This window comes from Balaenoptera physalus (assembly GCF_965194825.1).
Source record: "Balaenoptera physalus genome assembly, chromosome: 8".
Classification (NCBI taxonomy): domain Eukaryota; kingdom Metazoa; phylum Chordata; class Mammalia; order Artiodactyla; family Balaenopteridae; genus Balaenoptera; species Balaenoptera physalus.
The window spans coordinates 64,402,927-64,425,436 of NC_138887.1; the positions used below are offsets into that span (position 1 = coordinate 64,402,927).

A 22,510-nucleotide genomic window follows, 5' to 3' on the forward strand; every position below is an offset into this window, starting at 1 on the left:
TTGATCTTATAGGGCCTTCCAAACGCCTACTCCCTTTACTTTCTTTTTTTTTTTTTAATTAATTTATTTTTGGCTGTGTTGGGTCTTTGTTGCTGTGTGTGGCCTTTCTCCAGTTGCAGCGAGCAGGGGCTACTCTTCGCTGTGGTGCATGGGCTTCTCATTGTGGTGCCTTCTCTTGTTGCAGAGCACGGGCTCTAGGCACGTGGGCTTCAGCAGTTGTGGCGCACGGGCTTAGTTGCTCCGCGGCATGTGGGATCTTCCTGAACCAGGGCTTGAACCCATGTCTCCTGCATTGGCAGGCGGATTCTTAACCACTGCGCCACCAGGGAAGTCCTACTTTCTTATTTTTTTTTTTTTAAATTATTTATTTATTTATTTTGGGCTGTGTTGGGTCTTCGTTTCTGTGCGAGGGCTTTCTCTAGTTGCGGCGAGTGAGGGCCACTCTTCATCGTGGTGCGCGGGCCTCTCTTGCTGCGGAGCACAAGCTCCAGACGCGCAGGCTCAGTAGTTGTGGCGCACGGGCTTAGTTGCTCCGCGGCATGTGGGATCCTCCCAGACCAGGGCTCGAACCTGTGTCCCCTGCATTGGCAGGCAGATTCTCAACCACTGCGCCACCAGGGAAGCCTTCTTTCTCTTTTCATTTCCTTCCTGCTCCAGCTTAGAATCCTTAGTCTAACATCAAACACTGTCTTGTCCACATCTCCAAATCCTATATTCTGCTGTCCTTCCGTCATATTATGGCAAAGCTCCAGCCCAGGGTCCAACTAACTGTCCATCTCATCCCTGTCCATATTTGTGCTGCCAAGTTCTCTCAGAGGAAGTCAGCCCTGAAGACTGATGCCACTAAAACATCCTGGTCTCCAACCCAGTTGGGTCCTCCACACTGCCCGAGTCCATCTTTGTTTCCCTAATCAGCCCTTCCTGTTCTCTTCTGTGACCAACTGAAACCTGCTCCCTTCAGCACCTCCCTTCTGCTCCCTTCAGCACTTCCCACTCAGCAGAATACTTCATCTCCTACCTCACTGAGAAAATAGAATCAATCGAGAGTTCTCTCTGCTTTCATTCACCAAACCTACACACCTATGTATATTTCCCCCATCCTTTCCTGTTCCTCTGTTACACCAGAAAAAGGTGTCACTGCTCAAATGTAAAACTCACCCCCTGCCTATGCTATGCATCCCATTCGCTCCAGCATTTTCAAGATCCTCTCTCTGCCTTATGCTTATAGGTTTTTTTCTACTCTTCTTCTTTACTGGCTCTTCCACAACAGCAATATCCTCAAGAGTCTCTACAGTCTTAAAAAAAAGGAAAGAATAGAAAGAAGAAGAAAAACCCTCTCTCCATTTTCCATCTTCCTCTCCCTGTAGCCAAGCTTCTGGATTTTTCTTCAGCACTTCTTGTTTTCCTCTCACTCCTTACCCTCCTTAATCTGTGTTCCACTCTCAACGCACTCCAATGGGACTGTACTTGCCATGGGCACCAGTGGAGTTGCTAAATACAAGGGACATGTGGCAGTCTCGATGCTACTTCTCTGAAGTATTTGTTACTGTTGATCACTCCCTCCTCTTTTGCCTTCTTAGTTTTTTTATTATAGAAAATTTCAAACATATTTAGAAATAGAATATCCAACTTCAATATTTATCAATACATCGCCCATCCTATTCATCTACAACCACAAGCTCTCCCCTTCCCAAAAGATTATTGTGAAGCAAATCCCTGACATCATATGACTTCTTCTGTAAATATTTCTGTGTATCTCCTTAAAGGTCAAACCACTTAAAATGATCACAATATCATTATGACACCTAAAATAATAATTCATATTTATCAACAAATATTCAGTCAATATTCACATTTCCCTAATAGCCTTCTAATTTTTTAATGGGCTGTTTGCGTGAATCAAGATCTATACAGGATCCATATTTTGAGACTGGTTGAAATGTCTCAAGTTTTGTTTTGTTCTATTTTGTTTTGGCATATAGCTTCCACCTCTATTTCTTTCTTTTTCCTTGAAAAAAAATTTTTTGGTTTTGTTGCTGAAATGAGATCAGTTGTCCTACAGATTTCCCCAGTCTGGATTTGGCTGATTGCATCCCGGTGGTATTATTTAACATTTCGCATCTGTGTCTCCTACTGCCTCTAAATTCAGAGATCTGGTAGATTGATAAGATTCAGATTTGATCTGGGGGACAAGCCTACTTCAAAGGTGGTATTGTATACTTCCATAATTATGAAGGTGGTTTCTATTTTTAAGACGTTATCAGCAATAACCATTGCTTAGATCATTAGGGGCTGCAAAATGATAATATTCAAGTCCTATCATTTCTTCTTCCCGTAATAGCTGGAATATGTCTATAAAGAAAAACTACTCCCATCAACTATTTAGTAACCCTGCAATACAAATCACAGAAAAGACAGAACAAATCTTTGACTCTTTCAGAATAAATGACTGATTCTTTCCTTTAGTTATTAGTGTTTTGTTTTTTTAAATAAATTATTTATTTATTTCTGGCTGCATTGGGTCTTCGTTGTTGGGTCTTTGTTGCTGCGTGCAGGCTTTCTCCAGTTGCAGTGAGCAGGGGCTACTCTTCGTTGTGGTGCGTGGGCTTCTCATTGCAGTGGCTTCTCTTGTTGCAGAGCTCGGGCTCTAGGCACGCGGGCTCAGTAATTGTGGCTCGCGGGCTCTAGAGCGCAGCCTCAGTAGTTGTGGTGCATGGGCTTAGTTGCTCCGCGGCATGTGGGATCTTCCCAGACCAGGGCTTGAACCCGTGTCCCCTGCATTTGCAGGTGGATTCTCAACCACTGCGCCACCAGGGAAGTCCCTAGTTATTAGTTTTTAAAATAATCAGTTGGTCTCCCTAATATTCTCCAAAGATGACCAATGAGGTTTTTTTTTTTCTTTTTTCAGTATCATTATGAACTCAATCTATTACTTATACACAGTAAAAGCTTATTCAGCTTGGCTTCCAAACTCTTTGACAAGAAATTCATAGCGTTTGTTAGCTTCCTTGCTTTCTATTATGATGAAATATTCCAAGCTCATTTTCTACATTTCCTGCTCCAGATCTAGAATCAGTAATTTCTTCCAGGATCTCTGGTTTCTTTTAGTGGAACTGGTATTTAGAAAGCACAATCTGGACCCCAGAAGAGTCATTGCTATTGGATTGGGCATTTGTTTCTAAACCTTTTTGGTAGGTAGAGCTGTGAATATGTATTCTTTTCGATTTAGAGGTAACACACACCATGAGCTCTTACTGATATGTCCAACTCAAATTTAGGATTATGACAGAGTTTTTACCTAACTTTGTGTATTTGCATCTCCTTTCAACCCTGCTGTTAATATGAATTCTCAATGACATCAACTCTCACAAACATCAACATCAAGATACAAAGACAACAGTATAAGAGACAGTAACAATATGATCATCAGCAATATGAGTACTAGAAGTAGTTAAAGATTTTTGAGGGGAGTCCTTTTTATCCTTAAAATATATCTCTTTTGGAATGTATAGTCAAAAATGCAGGGTTTTGGGCTTCCCTGGTGGCACAGTGGTTAAGAAACTGCCTGCCAATGCAGGGGACACAGGTTCGAGCCCTGGTCTGGGAAGATCCCACATGCCGTGGAGCAACTAGGCCCGTGAGCCACAACTACTGAGCCTGCACGTCTGGAGCCTGTGCTCCGCAACGGGAGAGGCCGCGACGGTGAGAGGCCAGCGCACCACAATGAAGAGTGGCCTCCGCTCGCCGCAATTGGAGAAAGCCCTCGCACAGAAACGAAGACCCAACACAGCCAAAAATAAATAAATAAATAAATTAATTTTTTAAAAAATGCAGGGTTTTGAAGTCATTTAGAATTGTCCCACACTGTAAGGTTCTGTGTCCAATTTGAGCCACACTAAAGTTGATTTCATGTTACTTCAATGAAAAAGAACCAATTGTAAAACTTACTTTATTTTGTTTTATAACTATGTAAAATATTTACATAGTTCCCAAACCAAACTGCCAAGGTATATTCAAAGAAGTATGGCTGTTCCTTTCAGCCTCCAGTCTCTCTCTAAGTAATAATTTGTGTGTGTGTATGGTTCATCTTTCCAACTTTTAAAAATGTATAAGTAGATATTTAATTTAGGGGAGGAGACAAGATGGCAGAGTAGAAGGACTTGAGCTCAACTCCTCTCACGAAAACACCAAAATCACAGTTGACTGCTGAACAGCCATCAACAAAAAAGACTTGAACCTACCAAAAAAGATATTCTACACATAAAGCCAAAGAAGAAGCCATAGTGAAACACTAGGAGGGGTGCTTTCACAGTATAATCAAATCCCATACCTGCCAGGTGGGCAGTCCACAAACTGGAAAATAATTGTATGGCAGAGGTTCTCCCACAGGAGTGAGAGTTCTGAGCTCCACGTCAGGCTCCCCAGCCTGAGGGTCTGGCATCAGGAGGAGGAGCCCCCAGAGCATTTGACTTTGAAGGCCAGCAGGGCTTGAGTGCAGGAGCTCCACAGGACTGGGGGAAACAGACACTCCACTCTTGGAGGGCACACACAAGGTTTCATGTGCACTGGGACCCAGGACAAAGCAGTGCCTCCATAGGAGCCTGGGCCAGACCTACCTATGGGTCTTAGAGGGTCTACTGGGGAGGCGGGGGTTGGCTGTGGCTCACTGGGGGGCAATGACACTGGTGGTGGAGGCCCCAGGGAATACTCATCTGCATGAGCTCTCCCGGAGGTTACCATTTTGGCACCGAGACCCGGCCCCACCCAACAGCCTGCAGGCTCCAGTGTGGGGATGCCTCAGGCCAAACAACCAACAGGGTGAGTACACAGTTCCATCCATCAGCAGACAGGCCGCCTAAAGTTGTCCTGAGCCAAAAGCCACCTATAAACACACCCCTTGACATGGCCCTGCCCCTGTCACCAGAGTGACAAGACCCAGCTCCACCTACCAGTGAGTAGGCACCAGGCCTTCCCACCAGGAAGCCTGCACAAGCCCCTAGACCAATCTCACCCACCAGGGGGCAGACACCAGAAGCAAGAAGAACTACAACCCTGCAGCCTGAGGAATGGAGACCACAAACACAAAAAGTTAGGCACAATGAGACAGCAGAGAAATATGTTCCAGATGAAAGAACAAGATAAAGAAGAACAACTAAATGAAGTGGAGATAGGCAACTACCTGAAAAAGAATTCAGAGTAACGATAGTAAAGATGATCCAAGATCTTGGAAAAAAGAATGGAGGCACAGACCGAGAGGATACAAGAAATGTTTAATAAAGAGCTGGAAGCTTTAAAGAACAAACAGAAATACAATAACCAAAATGAAAAATACACTAGAAGGAATCAATAGCAGAATAAATGAGGCAGAAGAACGAATAAGTGAGCTGGAAGACAGATTGGTGGAAATCACTGCTGCAAAACAGAATAAAGAAATGAGGACAGTCTAAGAGACATCTGGGGCAACATTAGATGCACCAATATTTGCATTATAGGGGGCCCGAAAGGAGAGGAGAGAAAAGACCTGAGAAAATATTTGAAGAGATAATAGCTGAAAACTTCCCTGACATGGAAAAGGAAATAGTCACCCAAGTACAGAAAGTGCAGAGAGTCCCAGACAGGATAAACGCAAGGAGGAACACACTGAGACAAATAGTAATCAAACTGACAAAAATTAAAGACAAAGAAAAAATATTAAAAGCAACAAGGGAAAAGCGACAAATAACATACAAAGGAACTCCCATAAGGTTATTAGCTGATTTCTCAGCAGAAACTCTGCAGGCCAGAAGGGAGTGGCACAATATATTTAAAGTGATGAAAGGGAACTTCCCTGGTGGTGCAGTGGTTAAGAATTCGCCTGCTAATGCAGGGGACATGGGTTTGAGCCCTTGTCCGTGAAGATCCCACATGCCGCGGAGCAACTAAGCCTGTGCACCACAACTACTGAGCCTTCATGCCACAACTACTCAAGCCTGCTTGCCTAGAGCCCATGCTCTGCAACAGGAGAAGCCACTGCAATGAGAAGCCTGCACACCACAATGAAGAGTAGCCCCCGCTCGCTGCAACTAGAGAAAGCCTACATGCAGCAACGAAGACCCAACGCAGCCAAAAATAAATAAATTAAATAAATAAATTTAAAAAAATAAAGTGATGAAAGGGAAAAACCTACAAGCAAGAATATTCTACCCATCAAAGCTCTCACTCAGATTTAACAGAGAAATCAACAGCTTTACAGACAAGCAAAAGCTAACAGAATTCAGCACAACCAGACCAGCTTTGCAACAAATGCTAAAAGAACTTCTCTAGGCAGAAAAGAAAAGGCCATAACTAGAAACAAGAAAATTATGAACGGGAAAGCTCACCAGTAAGGGCAAATATACAGTAAAAGTAGGAAATCATCCACACACAAATATGATATCAAAACCAGCAATCATGAGAAGAGAAAACAAATGTGGGATATTGGAAATGCATTTGAAATTAAGAGACCAGCTACTTAAAACAACCTTGTATATACATAGACTGCTATATCAAAACCTCATGGTAACCACAAACCAAAAATCTACAATAGATACACACACACGAAAAAAGAAAAAGCAATCCAAACACAACAATAGTCATCAAATCACAAAAGAGAACAAAAGAGGAAGGGAAGAAAAAAGACCTATAAAAACAAATCCAAAACAATTAACAAAATGGCAATAAGAACATACATATCGGTAATTACCTTAAACATAAACGAATAAGTGCTCCAACCAAAATACACAGACTGGCTGAATGGATACAAAAACAAGACCCATATATATGCTGTCTATAAGAGACCCACTTCAGATCTAGGGACACATACAGAGTGAAAGTGAGGGGATGGAAAAAGGTATTCCATGCAAATGAAAATCAAAAGAAAGCTAGAGTAGCGATACTCATATTAGACAAAATAGACTTTAAAATAAAGACTGTTACAAGAGACAAAGTAGGATACTACATAATGATCAAGTGTCAATCCAAGAAGAAGATGTAACAATTGTAAATTGTAAATACATATGCACCCAACATAAGACCACCTCAATATATAAGCCAAATGCTAACAGCCATAAAAGGGAAAATCGAGAGTAAGACAATAATACCGGGGGACTTTAACTCCCCACTTACATCAATGGACAGATCATCCAGACACAAAATCAATAAGGAAACACAGGCCTTAAATGCCACATTAGACCAGATGGACTTGATATTTATAGAGCATTCCATCCAAAAGCAGCAGAATACACATTCTTCCAAGTGCACGTGGAATATTCTCTAGGATAGATCAAATGCTGGGCCATAAAGCAAGCCTCAATAAATTTAAGAAAACTGAAATCATATCAAGCATCTTTTCTGACTGCAGTGCTATGAGATTAGAAATCAACTACAAGAAAAAAACTGTAAAAACCACAAACATGTGGAGGCTAAACAATATGCTACTAAACAACCAATGGATCACTGAAGAAATCAAAGAGGAAATTTAAAAACATACCTAGAGACAAAAGACAATGAAAACATAACAATCCAAAACTTATGGGATGTGGCAAAAGCAGTTCTCAAAAGGGAAGTTTATAGCAATACAATCTTACTTCAGGAAACAAGAAAAATCCAAAATAAACAATCTAACCTTACACCTAAAGCAATTAGAAAAAGAAGAATAAGCAAAACCCAAAGTTAGTAGAAGGAAAGAAATCATAAACATCAGAGCAGAAATAAATTAAATAGAGACGAAGAAAACAACAGAAAAGATCAGCAAAACTAAAAGCTGGTTCTTTGAAAAGATAAACAAAATTGACAAACCTTTAGCCAGAATCATCAAGAAAAAAAGAGGGCTCAAATCAATAACATTAGAAATGAAAAAGGAGAAGTTACAGCTGACATCACAGAAATACAAAGGATCATAAAAGACTACTACAAGCAACTCTATGCCAATAAAATGTACAACCTAGAAGAAATGGGCAAATTCTTAGAAAGGTACAATCTCCCAAACTGAACCAGGAATAGAAAATATGAATAGACCAATCACAAGCACTGAAATTGAAACTGTGATTAAAAAACTCCCAACAACCAAAACTCCAGGACCAGATGGCTTCACAGGCGAATTCTATCAAACATTTAGAGAAGAGCTAACACCTATCCTTCTCAAACTCTTCCAAAACATAGCAGAGGGAGGAACACTCCCAAACTCATTCTACGAGGGCACCATCACCCTGATACCAAAACCAGACAAAGATATCACAAAAAAAGAGAATTATAGGCAAATATCACTAATGAACATAGATGCAAAAATCCTCAACAAAATATTACTAGCAAACTGAATCCAACAATACATTAAAAGGATCATACACCATAATCAAGTGGGATTTATCCCAGGGGTGCAAGGATTTTTCAATATCTGCAAATCAATCAGTGTGATGCACCACATTAACAAACTGAAGAATAAAAACCATATGATCATCTCAATAGAAGCAGAAAATGGTTTTGACAAAATTCGGCAGCCATTTATGATAAAAAGTCTCCAGAAACTGGGCATAGAGGGAACCTACCTCAACATAATAAAGGCCATATATGACAAACCCACAGGTAACATCATACTCAATGGTGAAAAGCTGAAAGCATTTCCTCTAAGATCAGGAACAAGACAAGAATGTTCACTCTTACCACTTTTATTCAACATAGCTTTGGAAGTCCTCTAATCACAGCAATCAGAGAAGAAAAAGTAATAAAAGGAATCCAAATTTGAAGAGAAGTAAAACTGTCACCATTTGCAGATGACATGATACTATATACAGAAAATCCTGAAGATGCTACCAGAGAACTACTAGAGCTCATAAACAAACTTGGTAAAGTTGCAGGATACAAAATTAATACACGGAAATCTCTTGCATTTCTACACACTAACAACAAAAGATCAGAAAGAGAAATTAAGGAAACAATCCCATTTACCACTGCATCAAAAAGAATAAAATACCTAGGAATAAACCTACCTAAGGAGGCAAAAGACCTGTACTTTGAAAACTATAAGAGGCTGATGAAAGAAACTGAAGACGATACAAACAGATGGAAAGTTATAACAAGTTCTTGGATGGGAAGACTCAATATTGTCAAAATGACTATACCATCCAAGGCAATCTACAGATTCAAGGCAATCCCTATTAAATTACCAATGGCATTTTTCATAAAACTAGAACAAAACTTTTTAAATTTGTATGGAAACCCATAAGACCCTGAACAGGCAAAGCAATCCTGAGAAAGAAAAACGGAGCTGGAGGAATCAGGCTCCCTGACTTCAGATTATACTACAAAGCTACAGCCATCAAAACAGTATGGTACTGGCACAAAAACAGATATACAGATAAGTGGAACAGGATAGAAAGCCCAGAAATAAACCCATGCACCTATAGTCAATTAATCTACGACAAAGGAGGCAAGAATATACAATGGAGAAAAGACAGTCTCTTCAATAAGTGGTGCTGGGAAAACTGGACAGCTCCATGCAAAAGAATGAAATTAGAACACTCCCTAATACTGTACACAAAAATAAACTCAAAATGGATTCAAGACCTAAATGTAAGACTGGATATTATAAAACTCTTAGAGGAAAACACAGGCAGAACACTCTTTGACATAAATCTCAGCAATATCTTTCTGGATCCACCTCCTAGAGTAATGAAAATAAAAACAAAAATAAACAAATGGGACCTAATGAAACTTCAAAGCTTTTGCATAGCAAAGGAAACCATAAACAAAACAAAAAGACAACCCGCAGAATGGGAGAAAATATTTGCAAACGAAGTGACCAACAAGGGATTAATCTCCAAAATATACAAATAGCTCATGCAGCTCAATATCAAAAAAAAAAAAAACCAAAAACAAACAAAAAAAACACCAATCAACGCAATCAAGAAGTGGGCAGAAGGTTGAAATAGACATTTCTCCAAAGAAGACATACAGATGCCCAAAAAGCACATGAAAAGATGCTCAACTTTGCTAATTATCAGAGAAATGCAAATCAAAACTACAATGAGGTATCACCTCACACCAGTCAGAATGGCCATCATCAAAGTCTACAAACAATAAATGCTGGAGAGGATGTGGAGAAAAGGGAACCCTCCTACACTGTTGGTGGGAATATAAATTGGTACAACCATTATGGAGTACAGTATGGAGGCTCCTTAAAAATCTAAAACTAGAACCACCATATGATCTAGCAATCCCACTCATGGGCATATATCTGGAGAAAACCATAATTCAAATAGAAACATGCACCCCAATGTTCACTGCAGCACTATTTACAGCAGCAAAGACATGGAGGCAGTCTAAATGTCCATCAACAGAGGAATGGATAAAGAAGATGTGGTACATATATACAATGGAATATTAGCCACAAAAAAGAATGAAATAATGCCGTTTGCAGCAGCATGGGTGGACCTAGAGATTATTATACTAAGTGAAGTCAGAGAAATACAAATATATGATATCACTTATATGTGGAATCTAAAAAAATGATACAAATGAACTTATTTACAAAACAGAAACAGACTCACAGAGTTCAAAAACAAATTTATGGTTACCAAAGGGGAAAGGTTGGGGGAGGGATACATCAGGAGATTGGGATTAACGTGTACACACTACTTTATATAAAATAATCAACAAGGACCTACTCTATAGCCCAGCTCAATATTCTGTAATAACCCATATGGGAAAAGAATCTGAGAATGAACTGAAGCACTTTGCTGTATACCTGAAACTAACAAAACATTGTAAATCAACTATAAAATAAAAATTAAATTTAAAAAATGTATAAGTAAATATTAAATGGTGACAACATACTATTTACGTTTCTCATTTAAAAATATAGTGATCTCTATATTCTAGAGATCACTTCATAATAAGCATATGGACATCTTCATTTCTTTGTACATCTGAATAGTACTCCTTCATGTGGATGTATCATACTTTTGATTTGCCCAGTGTCCTACTGATGGACTTTTGGGGTTTTTCCAATGTTTTGCTATTCAAGGTAGTCTTTGAACAAATATCCCTCTGCATAAGTCTTTTTCTTATTTATTGCTAGTACATCTTTGGCATAGAATCCTAGAAGCGGGAATTGCTCTGTCAGTGAGCAAATATGCATTCATTATTTTTAGATATTGCCAAATTCCCCTCCATTAGCATTGTACCGTTTGCATTTCCAATGACAATGTATTAGAATGGTTGTTTTCTTTCGGTCTCCTCACAGAGTATGTTATCTTTTGGATTTGTGTCAATCTCATAGTTGAGGTTTCTCAGCTTGGTCTGAGTTTGAATTTCTAAGTGTGGTTGTTTTTCATACAGTTAAGAGCCAATTCTGTCATCTTGACACAGTCCTCTCCATTAATACCCCGGAAGCCCTATACGCAAACAATTCTAATTTTTTCCTATTTCTTGAGTTGTTACTTTTTAATCTTTTTTTTCTACTTCCATTTCTCCTGTTTATTTCCTAAATATTTCTCTTTCTCTGCATTGTGTTTTAGCATTTCTTTTAAAGTCCACTCCTTGGACTTAATAATCGTTCTGATTGCAACTAGGTCCGTATGAGCAGCCCAAAGTGCTCCCTCTGCTTCTGTCCCAGTTATCAAACTGCATAGTGAAGGTTGTGAATTGTGCCTCCCATCCACCTTAAATACGATCTGCACATCACTCCTCACCAACATGCGCCTCCTTGGGTGTTCTCCACCGCAATGAGTGCCACCACAGATCTCCAGTTGCCCCAGTCTTAAACCTGGGTTTTTTCCTGCTGACTCCCTCTCTCACCTTCCTTGTATCAAGTCAATCACCAGTTTCTGTGGCTTTTACCTCATAAATGATTCTCAAATCCATCTACTTCTCTCCATTCCAAACTACTGATCTAAGCCACTGTCATTTCTTCCCTGGACTCCTGCACCTTCCTTCTAGGTGGCTTTTTCTAGTTTTTCTTGCTCCCAAACATGGTCAGAATTACTTGTGAAAGCACAAATAGGATGGTGCCATTTACTAGCTTAAAAACCATCAAGAACTCAAAAAACCCCCAAAACCCAAACCCCCAAAACCAAGAAACCCAAGTCCCAAGTCCTGTATTTCCATAGGTACAGATGTATGTGAGTAAGTACTGCAATGCTCTGGACACTCAACACTAAACTGATAGCAGAGGGTACCTGGGATGGAAGGCAATGAAGGCAATGCCATGGGCAGGCTAAGTATTGGTGAAGGAGGACCCGTTTTATCATTATTTGCATTGTTCGAATTTTTACAGAGTGTTCTCCAGTATTACTTACATATGTTAAAATAAATAAAATGGACTGAGAAAGTGAGGCTTAACTAGCTCTGAGGCAGGTCAGGTTCACCAGAAGGTTGTACAAATTCCTAATGCCAGGTCTCCTGGAAGAGACTTCAGGTTCCCTACAACTCCTCCCAGGGGACAAAATTGTCCTCTTCCCCTGTGTATTACCTGGGAATGTAAATCAAGGTTTTCTTACCTTTGTGGTCCACAGTTTGATGGTCCAGTCAAACGACGACGTGACAAACAGGTGTGAAAAGTCGATTGGGCCCACTGCCATGTGGCAGTTAATTCCTGTCACTGGCCCTTGGTGGCCTTCGAAGACTTCCCCAATACCTGCTTTGCTGCACAAAGACCACACAAGAGCAGAGTTTCAGTGACCTTCGCAAAGCACTGATTACTTTACAAAAACTAGGCTTGTTTCTGTGTGATTACTTCTCCATAATTTAGCACAGCCATAAACCATCAGAGATAAAACCACTTTCACAGTTACCCTGAGAGAAATAAATGCTATACTACTCTTGGTGATTAAAAAAACAATATGGGGCGATAACATCTTTTTAATTTTCAGAATTTAATATCAAATTTTTATCATTTAATCCTTTTTCAGGAGTGCCTCAAAGCCCATCACTGTCGTTGCAGCTGCTTTGATGCAAAACACATACAGCCGGCCCTCTATAACCGCAGACGTGGAGCCCGCAACATGGAGGTCTGACTGTACTGCGCCGTTTTATAGAAGGGACTTGAGCATCCTCGGATTTTGGTACCTGCAGGGGCTTCTGGAACCAATTCCCTGTGGATTCGGATACCAGGGGACAACTGTACACTCAGATCTCAGAGCTTTCATATTTATAATAAGATGATTCTACTCTTGTGGTGACTTTGACACAACTCCCATTTTAACTCCTTCCAGGGAGCCTATTGGCTATAAAACTCCATATATCCTTGAATACTTGCATTTACCCTTTTGAGAAAAAGTTCTTAAACTAAGCTGACATACCTGAAAATGTAAAACTTTGTGGAAACCCTTGTCACCACAAAATAATAGGCAAAATAACTTAAATGTCATATGGAGAAAATGATGTTTTCACTGAAAGCGGAAGAGTAATTTACAAATCCACTAAATGTAAATTCCGTATGGGCTGGTGCCTTGTTTAGCATGTAGTAAGTGCTCAATAAACATTTGTTGAACAAAACAGCAAAGAAAGAGGCAAGCTTATGCCTTTTTCCCCAACAGGAGCACATTTGAGAAATGGCGACACACAGTTTGAAAGTTATCCGCAGACATATGTCGTTTATTTAACTAAGCTGGGATTGTTCCCAGCCCCTATTATCCCACAGTAGTCTGCACACAATCACACCCAATTAGAAAATATACCAAAATGCTATATTTTAAAAATTCATGTGCACAACGTTATACATATGACAAATACAGAGGGATTGTGGAATCTATATATTATGTCACAAAGAGTGAAAATGTATTAAGTTATTAAAGAATGTGGGCTTCTGGAGCAGCAGTAAATGTCAGTGTGCTAAGCAAAAATTTGAAATCACGAGCCAAGTGCTGCAGCATATGTTCCATTTAACAGGCACTCAAAAATTATGCCTGGTGAAACTGCTAACAGCAGTTCCACACGTGATCATTTACATTTGTTCTAGAGAACATGAGGAACTGATCTTTGAAGTGGCCCCTGGTGAGACTCCATTTGCTCTTAACAGCATCCTGAAAGGGTTTATAGGGTGCAAAATGAAGAACTTATTTAATTTATGGAAGTGGATTTGCACCTTTTCCATGTTAGGTGAAACACAGAAATTTCGCACCTCTCCCCTGTAGCCCTATATGACCCACTTAAGATCACTATGAAGCCCAATGCCTATGACTTTACAACTCTACTGAGATCTGTATTTTATATTTCAGATAGATGGACCAATGTAAACAGCAAAATCAAGCTCATTGTAAAATGATTTGTGGTTTGTACCTTAGGCACCCTTCTTTTGAACCACAGTGCATCTTCTGTGGTGTGTGCTCGAAAAGGAAAATAGCCACAGAGCAAAAATATTTACCATGTAAATGGTTATTCACATGAAAGAAAAATTTTTAAAATCTGAAAGTTATCAATGAACATGTGCTATAGCCCTCACAGATAATTAAAGCCTTGGGTTAAGTCAACTGAACCTGTGCCCTGTCGATTCTAAAAAATACGTAGATAAACCTGGGAGTTTCTGTTTGGCCCACTGCTGCTCTCTGTGCCTCTCTCATGCCACTTACGACATTCTACCTGTCTTGCAGATGTTTGTGTGCTTACCTTTCCCACCATCATCAGTTTCTTGAAGACAGGAACAGGTTTAAATGATGTCTGCATGCCTGGCAACATCTAGCAATGCACTTTGCTGACAGTAGTTGTGCGGTGAACGTTTCCATGAATGAACAACTCTATCAGATCTTTCTATGCTTTCATAAAACTGATGTGTGGTTTTAGCCAATTCTTATGAAGTAGGACTATTGGGCATGGAATTATGAGGCACGTCTTCCTAGTCATCTTTTACTCACGTGAGCAGGGAAAATACTGCTTGTTTCTGTGGAGAGCACAGTAGGAACTTCACAGCCTGTATTGTGTGAATGGAAAACTCATATAGCTGAGCCACGGATGCCTGTTATTTCTACAAATCACAAATACACCAGAGTATGAACTTGGAACAATTTCTGGTTCCTCATTCAATCTAAATAGCCTGTGATGAGTGCAAGAGATGAAAAATCAATTGAATTAGAACTACTAAAGTGAAAGAGAAATAACACACCAAGGTGAACACAGTGAACCTTTCAAAAGCTGTGAGCCCATTCATTAAGTCTTGCATGTAATTTTATAACCCAGTCTAGATTACTGACTTCCACTTTTTCCTGAGATTTTTCCAGGAGCATCTGCCAATCTCTCAATCAAGACAGAATTCTTATCACCTGGAATCTTCATTCTGCCTTATGTATCTCATACTATTTCAGCCTCTGATTGAGAGGAAGGGCCCTACTAAGGCACTTCTCTATATTATTTGGTTATTGTCATTCTTTATTCCCCATATAAATTTTTAACTCCTCACTTACTATGTGCCAGGCACCAGGCAGGAAACCAATGATGAAATGGAAATAGTTTAGTAAGAGAAAAATGGCAGATGACTGAAGAGTTGAAATAAAATGTGATGAATGCTAATGTAGAAGTGATATGAAAATATATAAAACAACAAACCTATCTGACAGCTTGTAGTCCTATCCCATTTATTCTACTTTAATTTTCTCCATAGTACTTATCACCTTAAACCACATATTTACTTGTTTATTAGTTTACTGTCATTCACCCTCAACCAGAATATGAACTCCAGGTCTGTTTTGTTCCTTACTGCATCCGTATGACATGATGGTGCCTGGCACATGGTAGGTTCTTAGGAAATATTCCTTGAAAGAATGAATGAATAAAGGGAATGAAAATGCTATGGAAACATAAAGAGGGAAATGATTTCTTTGTCCAAGAGAGTCAGGAGAGGCTTCAACGTGGAAAGACCTTTGTTCTGGCTCTTGAAGGGTGAGGAGGAATTAACCAGGCCAAGAAGGAAGAAGTACCAGACCCAGCGGGAGAAACCGAACGTACAAACTCACAGAGGTGTGGTGGGATCAGCCATATTGGGGGATGGGTGCGTGGCTGGAGCCGGAAGGCTGAGGCTGGGAAGGGGCAGGTAGCCAAGGGTGATCAAGAATCTTCTAGGATATGCTAAGAAGCTTGGACTTTTTTCCTTCAGGCAATGTGAACCATCAAAGGCTTACAATTGGCTAAAGCCTTACAAAGGCTTACAAATGGCTAAAGGCTTACAAAGGGCATCCTTAGAGCAGAAGGATGCTATAAAATAGTGAAGACAGGACGCTGTGATTTGCATTTCTTCAGAAATGCCTTTCTCATAATGCAAGGTGGTTATAATCCAGAAAGCGATAACAGACTTTTGGAAACGCAGAACACGTCATTGGTAAGAAAACAGAAACTCACCTTCCGTGACGACAGGCCGTGTAGACTGTACCCTCCTCGCTGCCGACCACGAAGTTATTGACGTCTCCCGTTGGGAAAGCCATTCCGGTAACAGCCACAGGCTTGGACTTATTGTACACCAGCTCCATGCTCTCCTACCAAAACATGGCGTGGTTACATTCCCTCTGTCGACTCCTTGCCATGCCAAAGATAGCACGGAAAAATCATTTGCCTAAATCGTCTGTTTGCTTTTCACACAGCGTTACAAAAGACCCCGGCTGTGCCAGAAACCACGCTTTACTGCCCCTGATATTCATGCTTCTGTGTATCTCTGGTTTCAGGCCGGCTGTATTTCATCAGTGTGTGCTGCTGCTTCTGAAGTCAGGCAGAGATGACAGGTGAGAATTTTGAAACTAATGGTGCAGAAACTAAAGATAATACTGTAATGGTTACACTTGTCAGCCCCAGGCATTAATACAACACACAATACCCTTGTATTTACAAACATTTTCAAAATCAATTGTTCGTGAGAATACACTTGTATTAATATCAGATGTACTAAGCACGTTTGTCAAAGCAGGAGTGTGTGTCCTCCACAGACCGAAACCAGAAAGTTGTCACTCAGGTCATAAAAACCAGATTTCAACAGGGACTAGATTTCATGAAGGGCAGACACTGGGTGTGTAGGCTGTAAGCCTGCAAAAAACAATGTTTAAATAAGTCTTTAAAATGGTAAATGAGAGTCTTTATTTTATCTAAAACGATTTTCAAACTTGGGAATTCAAGTGTATTTTAAAAGACATTCTGCTGAATTAAGTTTAACGACAGTGAAGAATAGTTAAGTATAACTAACATCCTTGACTATTTCTGGCTATTTACATCAAATAGCCTGCTTTGTCCACCTAAAGTAACTTTAAAAAAAACATTCTAGGGGATCATGTCATTCTGTTTGGAAGTTTAGTCTTTTTTTATGCAAACAAATAAACCTAGTCATCGCAGCTAAGGAGTCCATAAATCGGAAGCACATGCTAACGGTCTGGGAAGTGCAGGCCACGTGGTCATGTGACATGCTTGCAGTGTGTGAGATCCAGACGCAGCGGGTGCTTTAGTGAGGGGATGCTGTGATAGTGTAATACAGAAAACTGGACCATCCGGTGGTCTGCTCCATGGCTAAAATTAGCCGAGGGAAGGTACAGTCTCTTGGTCACCCACGTGGGACAGAGAGGGAATAGGGCAACTGTTGTCTGTTCCCATGTCTGCCTGCCATCCACAGCCATGCCATGAAATGCTCCATCTCTGTGCAGAGACAGGCGTCTGCGGGCATGCCAAAACTAATAAAAATGGTCATGTAGCCCCCGTATGACTGGCTTTAACCTAAACAAACACACATTTAATCAGCAAAATGGGCAATTAAAAATTCCTAATTAGAGGGTTCACTCATATCTGTTTGCTTTTAAAAGAAAACAACATATTGCTGAGAAATTTAAGACAAAGCTATAAAATACCCACACACATCTCCCAACTTGTATAAATGTTAAAGATCAGCAAAAATAGAGGAACTTAAATTGTAAGGAACTTATTAGATCTCCCCCCACACTAAAATTATAAAAAGAACTTCTTTAGTCTTAGTATTCTCTTCAACTGTATTTTGTGGAAACTTATGGGAGGTTCTTTTCGGTTTCCACATTTCCTTATGTATACTGAAACTTCTAATGTCTTCTAAAATTGTGACAGAGACATTCCAGGATTGTTATTCCAGAAAAGGGAATAGGAATGTTAAAATTGAGAAGTATCTCCTAGATATCTCTTACAATTTTCTTGATGTCTCCTCACATTGTCAAAGGCTGTAACAGGAAATTCTTCTCTGTTTTTAGCTGGAGGAGAGTGAAGTACTTTTATCCCCAAGAAATGTGGAAAGAGTATGGGTATGTGTGTCTTTATCTGTGGATGTAAGTGTTGCCTTCTGTGTGTGTGTACATACATATATTCTGAAAGCTGCATTTAGATGCCTCCCCCAATGGTCTCTTCCACTTCTGCTTCTTTGTTTAGCTCCCATTACTGTAATCAGGAGCAGTCTGGAAACCTTGGAACTTTTTCATTTTCAACTTCTTGTTTGTTGAGCAAGGAATGGCAGGAGCCACCCTAACAAACATTCCAGAGGAGAAAACAGATGGCTGGACAAATTCTTCAAACACACAAGGCAGTTGTCTAGGCTACAGATACAAGCAAGGGCTTGGATTTCTGTTTTGCTGGGATACCTTTTCTCCAAGGCAAGGACCCATCAGGGATCGCTCTGCTGAGCTCCAACCCCGTTCATATTTGTTTAACAATGCTGCAGGGTAAGTACAATTCCTACCACAGCCAACTTCCATAATTACTATGCTTTAAAATGGATTATTTCATTTTCACTTGAAACTGACCTAAGGATTAACGTATTACAATAATTACATGATTTGTGGTAAAGGAAATGGGTTTTGGCTTCAAGAGGAGGCTGCTGAAAACAGGCCCCACTCTTTCAAGTGCACACATTGATTTTAGGTCCTATAGGATGTGAGGGTTTGGCTTTTAGGAACTCTGTTCCATTAGGCAGGTATCTCTTTTAACCAAGATGCTCTTATGCGTAGGGGAAAACAAACCCACCTGTGGAGTGGAGAGCATGTCCAGGCTCCAGGAACACATTTTACCATCGGTAGAGACAGTGATGAGGTTATGAGCATTCTGGGTCCCAACAACATTTACACAGTACACGGGATGCTGCAGAAACATAAACATGGAGGATCAAACCCCGGTCCAAGAGGAAATGCTTACATCTGAGTGTCAAACACATTACTCTAAAACAAGGATTAAGGAGTGACATAATCCCACAATAATACAAGCCTCAGGTCATTTGCCACTTTTGATTTGAACCTGATTTCTTTTTAAAAGCTCTGGCAGCAACACGTCATAGTGGAAATACTCAGAAAGCTTCACCTTGCTCGGTCAGATGCAGTACAATGGAGCTGAAGCAAACGGGAGCACATGAGGACTGATGGGACAGAGGTGCACAGGGAGGTGAAAGTGTATTACTTGAATGAGGCTCCGCCACATAGTCTGGCTTCTAAGCTCACCACGAGTGACGGAAAAAGACAGTCTTCAAAAGGGTAGAACAATTGCCTTTTGGAAGGAGTGTTACTAACTCTGGAGTTTAGTGCATTATAGCCACAGTGCCAAACATTTGTTAACATGCTTTATACAAAGTGGTTAATATTCATCAGCCTCTTTGATTTGAGGGAGAGATACTGGTGGTGGAAATTATTGGCACAAGGAACCTAGTAAGATTAAATTAGGTTTTTTTATGTTGCTGTAAAACCTAGGATTAATGATAGATTTATTTTTCAAAATATTGTTTAGGGTAGTATGGAGGCTTAGATTTGGCCAGGGCCTTGAGAAAGGTCACTTAAACATCCCAGGAATCATAAGCAAGATGTTCTAACCTTTTGTCATAATGCAAGAAGGTTATTCTACTCTGTAGAATCCTAAATGGTACGCTAAAATCATTTGCAGCTGCACATTAAATACTAAATGGAAGGTTAGCAGAAGCACAACCTAGCAGTAATTTGGGTTAGATTTCAGGCAGCTTAGCCATCAGTGGCCAAACCACAACTCAGTCGATGCTTCTCTGTGCAAATCGCTGACAGTCTGAGTCTTTCTCTTGATGAGTTACTGTCCAAAATACCTAGCCACAACAACAATGAAACGATCTCTAATATTGGAAAGTTGATATTATATAAAGGATGGTTCCCAAACTATTATTATCATATAAACTCTTGGTCAGAAGGAACTGTAATAATCATAAGTATAGCTGTTCATCTGCCTCTCCCAAGAGGTGGTCCAAACTCTGCTCAGACACCTTTCTTAGCCAGTTTTAGCACTAATTCTTGGGCAGTTCCTCCTTCTACCCATGGGGAGGAAGAAAGCTCAAGGAAATACTTCTAGTGAAGTGCCCTCTGACGTCATATACGTCAGGTCAAATAATACATACGGACTGTTCTTATATTACCCCTCTGCCCCCCAGTCTTGTCTTGCTCTGACTAATCATCACCCATTCCTTCAAATGCGTTGAGGACCTGGTTTTCAATACCTTCCCCATCCTGGACACTCTCTTTTGAATATGCTATCTTTTGTCCGGGTTCCCCTTCCAGTGAAGTTCTGCGAATGAAAACCTAACCGTCTACCTACATTCTGACTAACTGAATATAGAAATACAGGGAGCACTGAATTGTCACTTCTCATGTGATTAAAAAAAAAAAAAAATGCCTGTATTAATGCATCTTAAGATTTACACTTGCTTTTTTGGCAACTGCGTCACCTCTTTTACCTATGCTGATGGAGAGTCAACAAAGCCCCTATGTCTTTTTCACACCACGTTCCTGCAGAAACCTTCAAATGGATCAGCTCTAGTAGATCTGGACAGTACAGCAGAGATCTGGAATGAAATAGTCTTCTGATCAGGTCTCTAAAAACCAAAAGGACCGACTGGTCGTGGGGCTGTGGACAATGCTTTTTCCCCAAGTCTCTGGTGTATGTGGCACGTACAGCAGCGTACAGACTCAAGGGTGAGTCACGTGGCGTCCTAAGCTCTGCATGCAAGTAAACTGGAAGAACGGATGAGACACATTCTCGCCTGAAAATGGCAGACTCAGTAAACTGAAGAATGAGAAAGCAAGGTCCAAACATTGTTATGAGCCCCAAATCTGCCTAGTGCTTTTTAGCAAGAGTCCAATAGGGTTTCTTTTGTTAACCACAGAGCAGCAACACAAATCTCCAAAACCCTAATGGATCGGGACTCCTAAGGGTGGGTGTAGTAGGGAAAGAAGGCATCTAGAAGGATGTAGAGAGCAAATGCCCTGAGAAGGAATGTGTGTGGTAGCCCCTCCCTGGCTTTAATCAGTACTACTGGCCTGTGCTTTCAGGAGTAATCAAACTCAGTTTAAAAGAAAAGAGAGATGTAAAGAAACCAGAACAGAAGCAGACACGTGGGCATGCCTACTTATACACACACACAAACACACATCACTCTGCTTAATGGAAAGAAAAAAAGCAATGGTACCGCTCATTTTTCCAGTATAGAAGCCAGATTGTTTTTATTTATTTTAGGAATAAACTTACTGTGTGCCAGAAGGTTTTTGCTTTAATTAGGATTTCCTGTTGTCCCAAATGCATATGTGTGGTGGGTGTGAAAGGAAATTAGTTAGTAATCTGTGGTGGGACTCTTTTTCCTTAACCACTTTGGATCCTGGTACCAATCAGCCAGGCATGAGTGGAAGTTGAAAGACAAGTCACAAAATTAACTGTGCTCTTTGAGCTGTGGATTCAACAAAACACAGCAAAAGAGAAAAAAACTGTTATTTTATTTTCTAACAGAAATAATGTCACTCTGTTTGATAATAACAGTATTTTCATTGCGAAGATCATATCCTAAGCTGCTTGGAAAAGAGATGAATACTTTGGAAGAGCTCCTGCATTTGGATTCTCCCCAAAAGCTTTGTGCTAAATGTTCTAATATCTGGATTTATAACTTTTTGAAATTTCAGGAGGTATGCTCACAAACACACCAGATATGCACACAGGGCCAAGAAATGGCTTCGTGCTCCTTGAGCAAACACCTGCATCAAGCCCGTCTCCTCCTGGGTCACAATTTTCTGTTATTAGTTTGGAGAAATGGGGTAGGCAAGAGCAATTTTCCAAGATTCCCAAGAACTAGTTTCACCTGCATGTGTGTTAGGCCCAAGTCAATCAGAATTAAGGCTGACTTGGTATTTGTCATTTCCCATCGTCGATCTTACAAGGGTGGAAGAATTTTCCTCTTCATGGTCTCAGCTAAAGCAGCTAGCAGTTCTTTTTCAAAGCTAGATGGGTTTTGAGGCCAGCAGATGAAACAAATGAGGCAACCACATTAAGGAAATTGAAACAATAGTAGAGCTGTATCCTTGGGCATAATTTGGGCATTTCGGAGAAAGGACATCAATTCCCCTGAATGTCAGGGTAGCAGAGATTGATGGAGACATGCCTGTCTTCTTATTCCTCCTAACAATTGCTAAACACACCTGTCATTCTCTTAAAGGAAATGACAGACTAGTTGTCTTACGAACACTATGCTGAACCTCTTCTGCTAAATTATGGGTAATGGTTTTGAGATGTTGACTTTTAA

The 22,510-nt window shown here is 40.3% G+C and overlaps 1 protein-coding gene across 4 annotated transcripts in view; it reads right to left on the reverse strand.

The window, feature by feature from the left end:
- The window catches only part of DYNC1I1 (dynein cytoplasmic 1 intermediate chain 1), a 334,077-nt gene that overhangs the window by 61,673 nt on the left and 249,894 nt on the right, over nucleotides 1-22,510 (reverse strand). For all 4 annotated transcript variants that reach the window (XM_082471864.1, XM_082471863.1, XM_082471862.1 and 1 more), the window contains 3 exons: nucleotides 18,961-19,074; nucleotides 16,342-16,475; nucleotides 12,513-12,657 (listed from right to left, as the gene is read on the reverse strand). In XM_082471864.1, coding sequence (XP_082327990.1) covers nucleotides 12,513-12,657; nucleotides 16,342-16,475; nucleotides 18,961-19,074 — 393 coding nt within the window. The remainder of the gene's footprint in view (nucleotides 1-12,512; nucleotides 12,658-16,341; nucleotides 16,476-18,960; nucleotides 19,075-22,510) is intronic.